General features: G+C 39.7%; 2 protein-coding genes across 2 annotated transcripts in view; one reads left to right on the plus strand and one right to left on the minus strand.

Moving 5' to 3' along the window:
* The window catches only part of LOC121373068 (fucolectin-6-like), a 17,717-nt gene extending 2,595 nt beyond the window's left edge, over window positions 1-15,122 (plus strand). Inside the window, exons 2-4 of the mRNA XM_041499513.1 lie at window positions 11,270-11,479; window positions 12,978-13,217; window positions 15,055-15,122. Of these exons, the coding sequence (XP_041355447.1) occupies window positions 11,270-11,479; window positions 12,978-13,217; window positions 15,055-15,122 (518 nt within the window). The remainder of the gene's footprint in view (window positions 1-11,269; window positions 11,480-12,977; window positions 13,218-15,054) is intronic.
* Window positions 15,123-16,210: 1,088 nt separating this feature from the next.
* On the minus strand, window positions 16,211-18,709 carry LOC121373747. Its single transcript, XM_041500501.1, has 2 exons — window positions 18,476-18,709; window positions 16,211-16,723 (listed from the first exon to the last, which is right to left on the minus strand). The coding sequence occupies exons 1-2, from the start codon at window positions 18,537-18,539 to the stop codon at window positions 16,485-16,487; spliced, it is 303 nt and encodes a 100-aa protein (XP_041356435.1). The 5' UTR covers window positions 18,540-18,709; the 3' UTR covers window positions 16,211-16,484.

Consider the following 18,709-nt stretch of genomic DNA (forward strand, 5'->3'; position numbering starts at 1 on the left):
GTGCTTATATCCAATTAAATGTCCCAAGGTAAGGCGTAGGCTAGTTATTATTTTTGCATAGTTGCTTCTCTGTTGTCCGTTTGTGCGTTCGTGTGTGTGCATTCGTCCGTTCGTTTGTTGCATTATTATTTTTTAAATAATTTAAATAAATAAAAAGTATAATCATAAAATACTTTCGTTACTTCGTTTTATTAACGTTATGGAAATTCATTTCTCTGTCCAACCTGTGCACCACGACTGGTACATCAAATGCCGTGGTATGTGCTATTCCTTGCTGCCAATCGAAAATAGCTCATAAAGTGGCGAAAGCGGGTTTTCTCCTTTAATATCTGTGTGGTCCTTAACCATATGGCTGACACCATATAACCGTAAATAAAATGTGTTGAGTGCGTCGTTAAAGAAAACATTTCCTTCCTTCCTTATAGGAATTCATATTCTAATATAATGAATGTTCAACAGCATAAACCCATTTTGATATTTTCGTATTTTCTACTGTCCATACCATGTACTACATTTGCACTTATAATATAATAATACTGCAGTATAATAATAACCGCAATATAACAATATAATAACCACACCACTAGAGCACATAGACTTATTAATCATCGGCTACTGGATGTAAAACATTTGATAATTTGAAACCGCAACTTATTTCCATTAGTAGCAAGTGAGCTTTTATATGCATCATCCCACAGACAGAATAGCACATACCACGGCCTTTAATACACCAGTCATTGTGAGCCGAGAATGTGTGTCTATCCACACTGAATATATTTTTGTATTTTACATTACAAAATGAGATTATGATCAGGAGAGAATGTATTTATTAAAACTGGAGATGTATTTGTATTTTACATTACTAAATGACGTTATGGTGAGGTGAGAATATGTGTTTATTTACGCTTTTCATTCATTCATTCATTCATTTCATTTCATTTTGTGATTCTATCCAATTATGGTTCAAGCACGCTCTCTTGGGCACACACCTCAGCTATCTGAGCTATCTGTCCAGAACAGTATGCTGGTTGTTAGTTGTTAGTGGTTAGTGAGAGAGAAGTCAGTGTAGTGGCTTAACACCTACCCACTGAGTTGTTTCAACTCGTTCTGGGTGAGAGCCGATACCGGGCTGCGAACCCCGTGTCTACAAGGCTTATATATATCCACACTGGGTACGTGTTTGTATTTTATAATAGTACATGGTTCTATAAAATGGTGACTTTGTAACTGTAATAAATAATGATCATTGTCAGTAACAGGTTGTGCTTTCTCTCGACTTTTTCACCGTGTACGAGGGACGGTCCTGAGATAAGATGTCTGCGAAAACAGAGCACTGTTGGCGATTACTAGTTTATACTAAATACATTGTTTTTGTTTAGAATACCAGTGTCTGTATATCGAATGTATTTGCAGTCGTTACTAATGTGTGTAGCACTCAGTTTTTACTTTAATTCATGATATATCTTTTTTAGAGGTAAAATCCAGTCTGGGCTACTGTTAGCATTAGGAAAACAATAACAACCTTGTCAGTACAGACACTGATATTTTAAATATTTTAATTATTATTATTTAATGTGTATGTTACGTCATCGAAAAGGTTCTATTGATCAGACACATTTTACAATGGTTGGAAACTCAGGACTTTCCCTTTTAAGTGTTTATGGCGATACAGATATTTTATTCGGGTCAATTGATTATAGTAGCTGGAACAATAATAATTGTAAGCCCCCACCCAGCCCCTACACACATACACACACACACACACACACACACACACACACACACACACACACACATACACACACACACACACAATCCCCCACCCGTCACTCATTTATCGAACTCTAGATACGGACCTGAGTAAATGGCATTGTGCCTACCCTCTAAACTCTCCAATCATCGGTTTTTGTCATGCAGTGGTTAACCATTTTATCTCAAGGCTGGTAGGTGCTGGGTTCACAGCCCGGCTCCCATCCAGAGCGAGCTTCAAGACTCGATAGGTAGGTATACGGTCACTACACCGACTTCTTTCTAGCTAACCACTAACAACTAACTCACTGACAGCCCAGATAGCTGAGGTGTGTGACCAGAACAGCATGATTGAACCTTAAAGTGGATATAAGCACGAAAATTAGTATATACAAACTGTTCTGGAATATGCGACTAACAAACAGGAGCGGATCTAAAGAACGATTTAGGGGAGGGGTCCGGCGTATCCAAGAAATACAAGATGTGGCTTTGTTTGTGTTTTTAAAGAGTTCCTGTCCAACTATCAGAAATGCTAGGTCCGCTCTGAGATAGATGCTTACGTCCGACTGTTAGAAATGCTAGGTCCGCCCCTGAGATAGCTGCTTACGTCTGACTCTTGGAAACGCTAGGTCCGTCCCTGAGATAGGTAGTTACATTCGACTATTCGAAATGCTAGGTCTGCCCCTGGGATAGGGGTTACGTCCGACTCTTAAAAATGCTAGGTCCGCTCCTGAGATAGGTGGTTACGTCTGACTCTTAGAAATGCTAGGTCTGCCCTGAGATAGGTGGTTACGTCTGACTATTAGAAGTGCCAGGTCCGCCCCTGAGGAAGGTGGTTATATCTGACTCTTGGAAACGCTAGGTCCGCCCCTGACATAGGTGGTTACATCCGACTATTAGAAATCCTAGATCCGCCCCTGAGATAGGATAGTTACGTCCGACTATTAGAAACGCTAGGTCCGCCCCGAGATCGGTGGTTACATCTGCCTATTATAAATGCTAGATCCGCCTCTGAGATAGGTGGTTATGTCTACTCTTGGAAATGGTATGTCCGCCCCTGGGATAGATGATTACGTCCAACTATTAGAAATGCTAGGTCCGCCCTTGGGATATGTGGTTATATCTCACTCTTAGAAATGCTAGGTTCGCCCTTGAGATAGGTCGTTACGTCTGACTAGTAGAAATGCTACGTTCACGCCTGAGATAGGTGGTTACGTCCCTGAGATAGGTGGTTACCTCGACGCCACACGACACGAGTCTCTAGAGCCATTGCTTGCAGAAACAAACTTTACCTTCAACTCTATCGCTATTTTTAACTCTGTCTGTATTTTGTGTAGATCATATCTACTCTTAAGTCGTACTACACACACACAAGGACATCCAAACACCAACATCTCTAACTCTCTATGTCTTCATTTTGTGTAGATCATATGTGCCATTAAGTCGTACTACACACACACACACACACACACACACACACACACACACACACACACACACACACACACACACACACACACACAAGTATATACAAACACCAACATCGCTAACTCTGTATGTCTACATTGTGTGTTGCTCATCATCGATACAGTTCATGGACCACAACCATTTCTGAAATTCCCTGGAAACGTTATTTTAAAATAAAATAAAAAAAAGTAGTTTCAGATGTCTTTGAATGCCTTTTTTCAGTGGTTCTGTTGACATTTTAAGTATATTCAGTAACGGTTGATAGACGTGTCTGAATGTTATGTATGTTACTGTGTAATTGCCCATCTATAAACGCCCCCGTAAACTTGTTATTAATCAACATCATCTCTCACTGGGAATCTCACTGTCTCTGTGCTAATCAGGGGCGGATTCAGAACATATGTTTAGCCTTTGATATACTAGTCATAGTGCACTTCCTAAAACTAGAAATAGTCCAAGGGGTCCAACGCCTGGGATCGATCCAACAATGACCGCGCATCAATCGAACGCCTTACCACTAGGCGTGTTATGGTTGGATGCAGATGGTGAAATTTGTTTAATGTTTTCATTTTACTTATATTCGATAATCGATTGTAATCAATAGAAAGTGCAGCGCAGCCATGTGTTCAGTACTCTCAGTTAATTAGAAATGAAAGGAGTTTTTGTACAACTTTCGCTTCACTGGTTCTGTTTTGCTTCAGTAACTTTCTTCACCGCGGTGTAGAACTAATTAATCGTAACTTTGAATTGACGCCACTATTTTTCCAAAGTAATTTTGGCGTTATGTAAAGTTTGCAGAACAGAACAGAACAAAACGTTATTACACTCAGGCCGTTATGCAACGGAGTAAGAGGAACATACATATTCTGATTTTGACAAGATGGTTAACAGGAGGATACAAATACTAGGAATACATTGCTTGGTACATATATGAATACAAATACAAATACAGTACATGACATTACATTATAAAGATATGTGTATTAACAATATAAATACATGATATTACATTATAGAGATATGTGTATTAACAATATAGATGTAACGGAGTAGAGGCATATTGTAAAATATTATTATTCAGAAAATTTCAGTTACAACTGTGTACTTTATCATTATTGATATTACAATATATAAATAATATGCTAATTTGTTGTAATAGCCATTTTACCGATAGAAAGGTTTGTGATAGCTATATATTATTCATTTCTAGATGATCTAAAATATTTTTTTTTTTACAGCAGCAATCCAGTTATAGTTAGTTCCGTTGCTAATATGGTCTCTCATCATTGATTTATATAATAATTGAGATAATTTAGATTGTTTCCCCAAGATAACCCGTGCCCAATAACATATTAATATGTTGTGGATAGTCATCTCGACTGGCATTCTACCACGTTAACCATATAACATGCACATTGAGCTAGTTTTTATCACAGGGAGAATATGTCTAATAAAACTGATATGAACAGAGTTATAGATGTCGTTATTTTCGAATCCCCATGTTTCATATCCATATAATAATATTGGCAGAACCATCGAGTGCAAATCGAACGTGTCCTTTTTTTCACTCGATCATCAGACTGACTGTTTATTCTTTATTAAATACCCACTTAGTCTCGCATGCGTAGTTCACGTGTTAATATGAACGACAAAAAACCCCAATGAAATGTGGCGCGAATTATTGACAGCGACAACAAAAGGAAACTGGGAAAGCACAGAAAGACCGAAAAAGAAAAAAGTGCAGCTGCCCTAAAACACACAGTGTGCCCACTTGAAGGCGAATGCCTCGCTAAGAACATTGTGTACCAAGCCATAGTGACCTGTGGGGGTAAACTAGAGACCTACGTAGGGTTAACGGCGACCGATTTCAATGCGAGATATTGTAACCACAAGGCTTCTTTTAATCACAGCACGAAGCGCAACGATAAAGAACTCAGTAAAGATATCTGGCACATGAAAGAGAACAATCTTGAGTACGCAATCAGTTGGAAAAATCTATGCCGCGCTCCACACTATTCGAACGCATCGAAGCGTTGCGGCCTTTGTATTTGCAAGAAGTACTTTATTATTTGCAATCCTAAAACGGCTTCCTTGAATAAGAGTAACGAACTGGTCAGGAAATGTAGACATAAAGACAAGTATCCTCTTGAGTAATTTAACATGATTAGAAGAGACCCGTTGCTGTAATTAATGTTCTATACAAATCACTCTGGTTTATGCACTCAAGAGTGCAGGTTTGCACAAACATCGCAACCTGTATGAAACAGTATTGTATGTAAATAAACCATGGAAGTCAAAGTGTAATATATCCAAGTTATTATTATTATTATTATTATTATTATTATTATTATTATTATATATATATATATATAGATCCGCCCGCCCTGATGAGCACAAACACTTGGAAAATTTCCAGTCAGAGACACGGTCGATTAATAACACGTTTACGGAAGCGTTCATGAATAGTTTTGCTTCAAGCTTTCACAGTTACGACGTTTCAATTTTGTATTCGGTCTGTTTGAGAGACGGAGAAGTAGGTGGGTGGTTGGTTTGTTGGTGTATTGGACGGGTGGCTAGGTGGGTGGTTGGTTTGTTGGTTTATTGGACGGGTGGGTAGGTGGGTGGTTGGTTTGTTAGTTTATGGACGGGCGGGTAGGTAGGTTGGTTATTGGTTAGTTGGTGTATTGGACGGGCGGGCAGATGAGTGGTTGGTTGGCTTTTTAAACATGTGTCTTTTAGGTACGTATGAGCTAAACTGAATACAGACAGACAGATAGATAGAAGGATAGACATACATAGATAGAGATACGGATAGAGATGAAGTTAAAGTTTGTTTTTGTTTAACGATATCACTAGAGTACATTGATTTATTAATATTCGGCTATTGGTTGTCAAACATTTGGTAATTCTGATATATAGTCTTAATGGAGAAACCCCCTAATTATTTGTTGTTGGGTTTGTTTGTTTTTTGTTTGTTTGTTTGTGTTTTTCGGGAGAGATGTGTGTTTCGTTTTCAATATTAATATGCTGCATTGTATTTTTCATAAATGTAACACTATTTTAAAGAATAATTCTGGAATTCTGAATTGATGTTTATCATCATATATTTTTCACACCCAAAAGCCGATGTGGTGTGTGTCTGTGTAAGTGTGTGTGTGTGTATGTCTGCCCGTGTGTGTCTGTGTGTGTGTATGTGTGTGTGCGTGTATGTGTGTGTGTTTGTATGTGTGTATATGTGTCTGTCTCTGTGTGTATGTGTCTGTGTGCGTGTGTCTGTGTGTGTGACTGTGTGTATGTGTGTGCATCCGTGTGTTTGTGTGTGTGTGTGTGTGTGTGTGTATGTATGTGTATATGTGTGTGTGTGTCTGTATATGTGTGTGTGTGTGTGTGTATGTCTGTCTGTGTGTGTATCTGTGTTTGTGTGTGTATGTGTGTGTGTGTCTGTGTGTGTGTATGTACGTATGTGTGTGTATGTGCGTGTGTATGCGTGTACGTGTGTGTGTGTATGTGTGTGCGTTTGTGTGCGTGTGTGTGCATGCTGTATATCTGTGTGTGCATGGGTGTTGTTTATGTGTATGTAAGTATGTATGTGTGTATGTTCGTGTGTGTGTATTCGTGTGTTTGTGTGTGTGTGTGTGTGTTTTATCTGTGTTTGTGTGTTTTTATGTGTGTGTATGTGTGTGTCTGTGTATATGTATGTGTAGGCGTGTGTGTCTCCGTGTGTGTGTGTCCGTGTGTGTGTGTGAGTGTGTGTGTGTCTGTCTGTCGTTGTGTGTTTCGCTTTTAATAATAATAATATGCTGTATTGTATTTTTCATAAATGTAACACTAGTTTAACGAATAATTTTAGAAATCTGAATTGATGTTTATCACCATAATATACCTTTGACACCCCGAAACCGATGTACTGTGTTGTGTGTGTGTGTGTGTGTGTGTGTGTGTTTCTGTCTGTGTGTGTGTCTGTGTGTATGTATGTTCGTCTGTCTGTCTGCATGTATGCATGTCTGTATGCGTGTCTGTACGTGTGTGTGTGTGTGTGTCTGTGTATATGTGTGTTCGTGTCTGTCTGTGGGCACGTGTGTGTGTCTGTATATGTGTTTGTATGTGTGTGTGTCTGTCTGTATGTGTATGTGTGTGTGTGTGTGTGTGCATGTATGTTGTGTGCGTGTGTGTGTCTGTCTATGTATGTGTGTGTATGTGTGTATGTGTGTATGTGTGTATGTGTGTGTGTCTGTGTGCGTGTGTGTATGTGGGTGTCTGTCTGTGTGTATATGTGTGTCTGTCTGTATGTATGTGTTTCTGTATGTGTGTGTGTGTGTGTGTATGTGTGTATGTGTGCGTGCGTGTGTGTGTCTGTCTGTGTATGTGTGTGTATGTGCGTGTGTGTCTGTGTGTAAATGTCTGTGTGTATGTATGTGTGTGTTTATGTGTGTGTCGCTATATGTGTATGTGTGTGTTTATGTGTGTGTCGCTATGTGTGTGTGTGTCTGTGTATGTGCATGTGTCCATGTGTGTGTATGTGTGTGCGTGTGTGCGTGTGTGTCTGCATGTGTGTGTGCCTTGTGTCAGAGTGCATGTGTGTGTGTGTGCGTGTGTGTGTGTGTGTGTTTCTGTGTGTGTGTGGTTGTGTATGTGTGTATGTGTATATGTTTATGTGGCTGTATATATGTGTGTGCATGTGTGTGTGTGTGCGGTTGTGTGTGTATGTGTGTGCGCGTCTATGTGTGTTTGTGTGTGTATGTGTGTAGGCGTGTGTGTGTATGTGTTTGTGCCTGTGTGTGTGTGTGCGTCTGTGTGTGTGTGTGTGTGTGTGTGTGTGTGTGTGTGTGTGTGTGTGTGTGTGTATGTATGTGTGTATATGTGTGTATATATGTGTGTGTGTGTGTCACGGGGATCCTAGAATACCCGTAACTGAATGAAACACGATTATCCAAATATCTCTCCTAACTGTATATCTATTAGATCTCTCTGTAACGGGCAGTATATTTCCGCGTGGCTCGTCTCTAGGTATCAACAGAGATACGATCTTATATAAAGTTTGTATAATATAGAACGTTTACTTCACTAGAAAACACAACAAAAACACAATACACTTTGGAATCTGTATTAACCTACGCTGACAAATGTACTGCTGCAGTAGTTAATTAACAACAACAAATAATAACAACCCAGAACTGTTCACTTAATTAGTTAATCTCTAGGTGTCTAGTTTACACAACATTCTAATAACTTCACCGTGACACAACACCCACACGTGTGATAATTGAGAAACGCTTCCAGGGGAACTTAAGTAATAAAGGAATTACAACTCTATTCCTAACTGGTTAATGTTTAATTAACCCTTAACTACTCATTCCATAACCTTGTAATACAGAATTAATACTGGTACCTATCACAATAAAAACAATAACCTACAGTTTACCTAGGTCCTCTAGGTTCACTGGTTAACCTTTATATATTATACTACTCAAAATAATTTAAGGGTCAAAAATTTATAACCAAATAAGTTTCAGAGTGTATTAGATTGATGATGTAAACTACACCACAAATTTAATTTATTGTTCCATATTTACAAAAAAAAACACAAATAAACGTCACTGTATACAAGAAAGTCACATGACATGCTGTCAAAGTTCAAGGTTGTCAAACATGGATTTTACACATTAGAACATTCGTTTAATAGTGTGTGAATCCACCCCTGGCGCGAATACACACGACACATCGTTGCCTCATGCTGTTGATCAGACGTCTGAAGAACTCTTGGGGAATGGCCTGCCACTCTGCCATAAGAAGTTGACCCATATCATGAAGGTTGGCCGGAGGGGCATGGTTATTCCGAACTCTCCTGCCTAATTCGTCCCAGGCGTGCTCTATTGGGGCCAAGTCAGGCGAATATGCTGGCCAATCCATCCTGGCGATACCTTGTTGTCTGAGAAAGTCCGTTACCACCCTGGCGCGGTGGGGTCTGGCATTGTCATCCTGCAGAACTGCCCCGCCGCCAATCTGCTGAAGGCCTGGGAGAACCAACGGCCGCATAATCTCATTCAGATAGCGGATTCCATTCAGATTGCCATCCACCACATAGAGGGGGGTCCTGTGGTGGATAGAGATGCTGCCCCACACCATGACGCTGCCACCACCGAACCGAACGTTAACGTCAGCGAAGCGCTCCCCATGTCGTCTGTAGACACGAACCCGACCGTCGTTGAACTGGAGACTAAACCTGGACTCATCAGTGAACATCACTCGACCCCACTGAACACGTTGCCACCGCAGATGAAGCGTGCACCAGTGACGTCTGGCCGTTCTGTGACGTGGTAGGAGTGGTGGTCGAACAGCTTGGCGACGGCAGCGTAGATTATTGGCTCTCAGACGATTGCGTATGGTTTGATCAGACACTCGAGTTCCAGTCGCAGTCCGCAGATTGTCACGTAATCGGCGTGCAGTGGTTGTGCGTTGACGTAGAGCCATATTGGTGATGTAGCGGTCCTCTCTATTTGTAGTGCTTCGGGGTCTTCCCGAACGTGGACGATTTCGAACAGAATTCGTTGCTTGGTACCGTTGCCACAGTCGGCCAACGACACTCTGACGGACACCAAGTCTCAGAGCAACATTTCTTTGCCTATTGCCATCCTGAAGCCAAGCAATAGCCCTTCCTCGATCTTCGATAGTCAGTTGACGTCGTACCATTGTCGAATTTGGAGTGTGCACAGTACAGGAACGCAAGCTCCAAGTATACGGAAATTCAGCATTGGGAACATGGAATACACGTGCAAAGCGTGCAAATGAAGCCCTTTGTGAAAAAGCAAGTTATGGGCACTTAGCAGACCTATCGCTTTCGCCCTAATTTACGTGCAAATGTAAGCATGTTTTCGCCATTAGAACTAGTCGACAGTGTCAATGACAGTGGATTTTAATTCATTGATGGGTTGCTTAGACCCACTTTCGTCAAAATGGAACAATACCATGCGTGACATTATGGTCTAGCTAATATAATTGATATTCAGAAAATAATGTCGAAAATATCGTCTGACCCTTAAATTCTTTTGAGTAGTATAATATATTAGAACAGCCAGCCTACAGTTTACTGTGTCAGATTACCGGCAGCACCATCTAAATAATATTGGTATAATACAGTATTAAAATATTTAAAGTCACATCAATCACATCAAGGTTATACAACAGAGCAGATAGAGATAGGGATAGGGTTGAAGTTAAAGTTTGTTTTTGTTTAACGATATTACTAGATTACATTTATTTATTAATCTTCGGCTATTGGCTGTCAACATTTGGTTTGGTAGAGGTGCACTGACGTTGTTTGGGTTTTTTTTTTTTTTTTTTTTTTTTTTTTTTTTTTTGAAGTGGGGGTGTCGTATTTAATGTTAATATGCTGCATTGTATTTTCAATAAATGTAACTACATACACTATTTTAATGAATAATGTTATAATTCTGAATTGATGTTTATCGTAATATGTAACTTTGACACCCGAATGTAGATGTGTGGTGTGTGTTTAGAGGTGCGCGCGCGCGCGCGCGCGGGTGTGTGTGTGTGTGTGTGTGTATGTCTGTGTGTGGCTTGTGTGCGGATTGTGTGTGTGTGTGTGTGTGTGTGTGTGTGGATTGTGTGTGGCTTGTGTATGTATGTGTTTGTGTGTGTGTTTGTGTGTGTATCGCTGTGTATATGTGTGTGTCTCTCTGTATATGTCTGTGTGTGCGTGTCTGTGTGTGTGTGTACGTATGTGTATTTGCGTGTGTGTGCACGCGTGTGTGTGTGTCTCTGTGTGTGTGTGTGTGTATGTGCTAGCTTGTGTGTGTATGTGTGTGTGTGTGTGTGTGCGTATGTGTGTATGTATGTGTGTGGCTTGTGATTGTATGTGCGTGTATGTGTATGTGTGTGCGTATTCGTGTGTGCGCGTGTGTGTGCGTGTATGTGCGTATGCGTGTGTGTGCGTCCGTGCGTGTGTGTGTGTGTGTATGTGGGCTGAGGTTAAACATTCATTCATTTTTATTATATTGTTTGATTGGTTTCTCTTTTTATGTCCTTCTATCAGGAACGTTTTCAAATGTTGCTTTTCAAAAACCTGCCACCATGAGTTCAGTGTTTGACGCTAATACCATACCATCTCGTGGAGTGGACGGAAACACGTACTTATGCACAGTAACAAATTATGGCGACATGGAACCGTGGTGGATGGTGGATCTGCATGGGTACTTCCACATACATGACGTCATCATCACTAACTACGACTATCTCAATTGGTGTAAGTGCTATATTTCAACAGCTACCTGGTTTTTAAATCTTTTTTCTTGTTTTTTAAAATAAAGTTTATTAACCCAGAAACAGGTTTGGTAGTGTCAGGGTTGGCGACCGTGGTATCACTACTTTACAGGCTAGAAAGTGTACATAATCAGTGTTTCTGCCAGAATGAAGTTTTTGGGTATGGCGCTATGTAACTGAATTATAACCAAATGCCAAAGAAAATGCGTTAATTTTAGGGTTAGTGTTAAAAAAAGCATACAGTAATGATAAAAGTAATTAATTTTGTCAAAACGTTAACTTTAAAAAATAAAATGTGCACAAACATTTGGGTATGACATCATACCCGTTTTACCATCTGGCAGAAACCCTGATAATAAATAAATTGAGCATATATACATACATACATACACACACACACACACACACACACACACACACACACACACACACACACACACACACATACATACATACATATAATATACTATTTTGTTAATTTACTCCGGATGATATGATTGACAGCTGACAATAGTCACTGATGCGCAGCATCCAAATAGCAATTCAACCACGAATAAATGTATGAAGTAACTGATATGCACCACGCCCCATACAAATATAAATAGAAAACATCCAAATAACCATTCATACCACTAATAAATGTATGAAGTAACTGATATGTACCACGCCACATACAAATATAAATAGAAAACATCCAAATAAGCTTATGAAGTAACTGACTTGTATCACGCATCTAAATGATGTTGCATATGGGGCCAGTGCACCACGATTGGTATATCAAAGGTCGTGGTATGTGCTATTCTGTCTGTCTCTAAGACTAAATATCAAAATTACCATGTGTTTGACATCTAATAGCCGATTATTAAAAAAACGTATAGCGAAATTTAGCTGAAACGTTTTGTCAACGTCCTAGAAACATAATGTACCCTCGTATTTGAATTACATATGACCTAAACTAAAAGAAATTGATAAACAAGGTTTTAGTTTGTTAAAGTTAAGGCATGTTTCAATTCATTTATATTTCTTTTCTTGCTTATATCCATTTAAGGTTCGGGGGCGGGACGTAGCTAAGTGGTACAGCACTCGGCTGAGATGCGCGATCGATCTAGATTCGATTCCCTTTGGTGGGCCCATTGGACTATTTCTCATACCAGGCAGTGCTCCACGACTAGTGTAACAAAGGTCGTGGTATGTACTATATTGTCTGTAATACATGACGTCACCATCACGAACACGGGAAATAGATTCTGTACGCAGAACACACCCACACACCCACACCCACACACCCTATCTCTCTCTCTCTCTCTCTCTCTCTCTCTCTCTCTCTCTCTCTCTCTCTCTCTCTCTCTCTCTCTCTCTCTCTCTCTCTCTCTCTCTCTCTCTCTCTCTCAATACGCATATGGTAGAATTCTTACTACTGTTTAAGTTGTCATTTAACAATAAGCTATTCCGTTCCTTTAAAATACGAATTTATGTTGCAGGGAGGTATCTACACAGCTTCACCATTGACGTGTTCACGGAGAATCCAATAGGCTGTGCACGCGCCACCCCAGTCCAGTGCTACAACCGCACCGACACACTGGGGCCTAGTGAGACTGTACAGTTTAAATGTCGCTCACCCGTGATTGGTCGGTTCGTCAGGGTTAAGAAGTGGAAAATGGTGGACCCGTATGATCCACTGACACTGTGTGAGGTTCAGGTTCTTGGCACAAAGGCGACAGGTTAGTTAGTAGTGTCGTGTTTAGATCATCGGAAATAAGGGTGGTATCGCCCCCCCCCCCCCTCCTAGATAATCGCCGATGGGCTATTCTATTTCGAAATAAAATCGCCCCCGCATACGGATTAGGATTAGTATATCGTATTTTCGTATTTTCTACTGTCCATACCATTTACTACATTTGTATCTATAATATAACAATACAGCTGAAAAATCAATGGTTGTATTGTTTAACCACACCACTAGAGCACATATATTTATTAAACATAGGCTACTGGGCATGTAGTCTTAGTGAGGAAACCGCTACTTATTTCCATTAGTAGCAAGTGAGTTTTTATATGCACCATCCCAGACACAGAGTAGCACATTCTACGGCTTTGATATACCAGTTATTGTGAGCCGAGAATGTGTGTTTATTCACGCCGGAGATGTGTTTCTACTTTACATTACTAAATGAGGTCATGGTAAGATGAGAATGTGTGTTTATTAACATTGCAGGTGTGTTTGTATTTTGCATTACTAAATGAGGTTATTGTGAGGCAAGAATGTGTGTCTATTCATACTGAAGATGTGTTTGTATTTTACATTCCAAAATGAGGTTATGATGAGGCAATAATGTGTTTATTCACATTGGAGATGTGTTTGCATTCTACATTACTACATGAGGTTATTGTGAGGAGAGAATGTGTGTCTATTCAAACTGAACATGTGTTTTTATTTTACATTCCAAAATGAGTTGATGGTGAGGCAATAATGTGTTGATCATACTGGAGATGTGTTTGCATTTTACATCATTACATGAGGTCATTGTGAGACAATAATGTGTTTATTCACATTGGAGATGTGTCTGCATTTTGCATTACTAAATGAGGTTATGGTGAGGTGAGAATGTGTGTTTATTCGCGCTTTTCATTCATTCATTCATTTATTTCAACTTATTTTCGCGCGTCGATCCAATTAAGGTTCAAGTACGCTCTCCTGAGCACACACCTTAGCTACCTCGCTGTCTGTCCAGGGCAGTGGGTTAGGTGTCGTTAGTCGTTAGTGGTTAGTGAGAGAGAAGAGAGCGTAGTGGTCTTTCACCTACCCATTAAGCCCTTAAGAATTCGCTCTGGGTTGGAGTCGGTACCGGGCTGCGAACCTTGTACCTACCATTCTTATGTCCGACGGCTTAACCACGACACCACTGAGGCCGATGACCAGATCAAGTTTGACTTCAGTACTCGTTTATACAAGGGACAAAACTCAGACAAAACATAGGAGATTAGGAGATTTGTGTGGCCCAGTAGAGGACCTGTATTGCTTTAGCAGTACTCTCAGAATGTTTGTTGGATTTTACAACCCTATAATACATTTACATTGTACATTGTACTTATCATATTCATATTCGTGTAAATTTATAAATACAGTCATGTAGAAGTAAACATAATCAAGTTCTGAAAACTAATAGGTTAGCTCTTAGTTGTTAGTCTGTGACGGATCCAGAAAATCCTCCTCTTTTTTTTTCTTTTTTCTTTTTTTTTTTTGGGGGGGAGGGGGGGGGTGAATAAAGTTTATACATAGCAATGGTGCCCTAGTAGGTTCATACAATGTATAACCATAAAAAGTAATTTTTTGTACATGTGTGTAATGCTTGGCTGAAGTGTTTAAAATGTACATCCGACACCACGGAATTGCCCTTATACAAAGGACATAACTCAGACAAAACGGAATTTATCCATGAGTTATGACCCTTGAACTTAGGAAATTTGTGTGGCCCGGCAAAGGACCTGTATTCCTTTAGCAGTACTCTCAGAATGTTTGTTAGATTTTACAACCCTATAATACATTTTAAATTTCAGCTCCGACGTTTAAGGATTCAACAACGATTACGTCATCGTGGGATTACTACGGAGTGGATCTTTGTTGATCAATTTAATATCTGAACTTTGTTAAAATTGGAAGAAACACAGGATGAGCCTGTATTGGGCAGGTCCGGGATTTTATAAAGAGGGATCCTAAAATTATAAAAAGACGACATTTGTGTCAGCAAATTAGTCAAGCTCCAGAATGGGGCGTGAATTCTAGGACATTCGATGGCAATTTTTTTAATAAGATGCCCAGAGACGCTTTTTTTCATAGCAATTTACATTCAGTTTGCTACATTTCTACTTCAAACATGTTGTATGATCAAAACTTGTTAATTGTAACACCCATATTCGTGTATACATTCGTCAGAGCGTGTTATATTAAAGGCATCAATCTAAAAACAATTTCATCGGAATAAATAGGATTACCCAAACCGGTTGTCTCCCTTCATTATTATTGATTTATTAAAGGGACAGTCCTGAGATAACAGAGTCTTGTTGGCGACTACTATTTCATACTAAATATATTTTCTTGTCTAGAATGCCAGTGTCTGTATATCGAATGTGTTTGCGGTCGTACACTCGTGTTTGTAGCACTCACTTTTTACATTAATTCGTGATATATATATTTTTTTGTACGCACGACATGATTGGGAGGTAAAATCCAGTGTGGCCTACTATAAGCATTAGGACAACAGTAAACACCTTGTCAATACAGACACTGATATTTTAAATATTTGTATTATTATTATTTAATTTGTATGTTACGTCATCGAAAAGGTTCTATTGATCGGACACATTTTACAATGGTTGTAAACTCAGGACTGCCCTTTAAAAAATATATATTACGAATTAAAGTAATAATTGAGTGCTACAAACATTAATATACAACCGGAAACACATTTGATATACAAGCACTGGTATTCTAGACAAGACAATGTATTTAGTATGAAATAGTAGTGGTCAACAAGGCTCTGTTATAGCAAACACCTTACAATGGCTGCAAACTCAGGACAGTTCCTTTAATAAATCACTAATAATGAAGAGAGAGAACCGGTGTGGGTAATCCTATTTATTCTAATGAAATTTCTTTTAGAATGATGCCTTTAATATAACACGCTCTGACGAATGCATACACGAATATGACTGGTACAATTAACAAGTTTTTATCATACAAAATGTTTCAAGCAGAAATGTAGCAAACTAAAAGTAAATTGCCATGAAAAAAACGTCTCTAGGCATCTTTTTAATTAAATTGCCATCGAATGTCCTAGAATTCTCGTCCCGTTCTGGAGCTTGACTAATTTGCAGATACAAATTTCCTCTTTTATAATTTTAGGATCCCTCTTTACAAAATCCAGGAACTGCCCAATACAGGCTGGTCCGGTGTTTCTTCCAGTTCTTAAGTTAAGATATTAATCAGATCAACAAAGATCCACTCCGTAGTAATCCCACGATGACGTCATCGTTGTTGAATCGTCAAACGTCGGAGCTAAAATGAGCTGACACTGTTGGCTGTTCTGGTTGTAGTTGAACGCCAAACAATCGCGGTAGACACATCTGCTTGCGCAATTCATGACGTCAACAACGCCGAAAATGACGTCATTTTTCGAGTTCAGTCGCGTCTCTGGTACACGGTGAAAAAGTCGAGAGAAATCACAACCTGTTAATGGCAATTATCACTATTTATTACAGTTTCAAAGTCGCCATTGTATAGACCCATTTACTAATACAAAACAGTGCACAGTGCATGACGTCAGAAGCATCAGATATGACGAAATTTGCCGAGTGCAGTCGCGTCGCTCCTGTTCGATAAAAAGTTCAAAGGGAACTAGAGCCTGTGAATGATAATGGCTGTTATTGTTTTAAAGTTACGATATCGTCGCTCCACCATTACTGGACATCACAAACAACCCTCCAATGTGATTTATTTTTCTGATCCCCCCCCCAAGAAAACAACAACAAAAACAACAACAACAACAAACAAAACAGAAACAACAACAACAACAAAACCCCACGCCTGAGCACATAGCATGTTAGATATAGCCCAATGGTAAAGCGCTCGCCTGATCGGTGGCCAGTCTAGGATCGATCCGCGTTCAATGGGCCCATTGTGTTATTTCTTGCTACAGGCATTTCACAACGACTGGTATATCAAAGGCCGCTGAATGTGCTGTCCTGTCAGTGGGATGGTGCATATAAAAGCTCACTTCCTACTAATGGAAATAAGTAGCGGGTTTCCTCTCTAAAGCTATATGACAACATTATTAAGTGTTTAACATCCATTTGCCGATGATTAATAAATCAATGTGCTCTAGTGGTGTGGTTAAACAATATAACCATTGATTTTTCAGCTGTATTATCATAGTATAGGTACAAATGTAGTAAATTATCAAATGTTTGACATACAGTAGACGATGATTAATAAGTATATGTGCTCTAGTGGTGTGGTTATTATATTGTTATATTGTGGTTGTTATTATACTGCAGTATTATTATATTATTAGTGCAAATGTAGTAAATGGTATGGATAGTAGAAAATACGAAAATACCAAAATGGGTTTATGCTGGTAAACATTCATTATATTACAACATCAATTCCTATAACGTTAATAAAACGAAGTAACCAAACTATTGTATCATTATGTTTTTTATTTACTTAATTTTGCCTAAAAGACACACGTGTAAAAAGCCAACCAACCACCAAACTACCGGCACGTACAGTAAACCAACAAACCAAGCACCCAACGAACCAACCGCCCAACAAACCAACCAACTAGACAATCGCCCAGCAAACAAACAAACTACACAAACGCCCAACAAACCAACCAACCACCCATCCACTACCCCATCCAGCCACCTAACAAAACAGCCAGGCAACCAACCAACAAACAAACATACCAACTAACCAACCAACCAACCAACTAACTAACTAACTAACCAACCAAACATCTAACTAACGAATCAACCAACCAACCATACTAACTATTTCATTTCTTTTCAACTTATTTTCGTGCTTATATCCAATTAAGTTTCAATCAAGCTGTCCTGGACACACACCTCAGCTATCTGCGCTGTCTGTCTAGGACAGTGGGTTACACTTGTTAGTGGTTAGTGAGAGAGAGAGAGAGAGAGAGAGAGAGAGAGAGAGAGAGAGAGAGAGAGAGAGAGAGAGAGAGAGAGAGAGAGAGAGAGAGAGAGAGAGAGAGAGAGAGAGAGGAGGAGAGAGAGAGAGAGAGAGAGAGAGAGAGAGAGAGAGAGAGAGAGAGAGAGAGTAGTGGACTTACACCTAATCATTAAGTCGTTAAAAGTCGACTTGAGTGTTAGCCGGTACCGGGTTGAGAACCCAGTACCTTCCAGCCTTATGTCCGATGGCCTAACCACGACACCACCGAGGCCGGTCATACTAACTAACCTGTCGCCCTTGTGCCAATAACCTTAACTTCACAAAGTATCGGTGTGTCATACTTGTTCCTCATTCTCCACTTCTTTATACGGACGAACCGACCAGTTACGGGCGAACGACATTTAAACTGTACAGTCTCACCACGCCCCAATGGGTCGGTGCGGTTGTAACACTGGACTGGGGTGGCGCGTACACAGCCTATTGGATTCTTCGTGAACACGTCAATGGTAAAGCTATGTAAAT

This window comes from Gigantopelta aegis, chromosome 5 (assembly GCF_016097555.1).
Source record: "Gigantopelta aegis isolate Gae_Host chromosome 5, Gae_host_genome, whole genome shotgun sequence".
In the NCBI taxonomy this organism is placed as follows: domain Eukaryota; kingdom Metazoa; phylum Mollusca; class Gastropoda; order Neomphalida; family Peltospiridae; genus Gigantopelta; species Gigantopelta aegis.

Coding starts and splice junctions, on each gene's coding strand:
- LOC121373747 (XM_041500501.1), bottom strand. CDS start 18,539: ATGAGGAACAAGTATGACACACCGATACTTTGTGAAGTTAAGGTTATT. Junction 16,724..18,475: donor TATTGGCACAAGGGCGACAG/GTTAGTTAGTAT, acceptor TGCCATTAACAG/GTTGTGATTTCTCTCGACTT.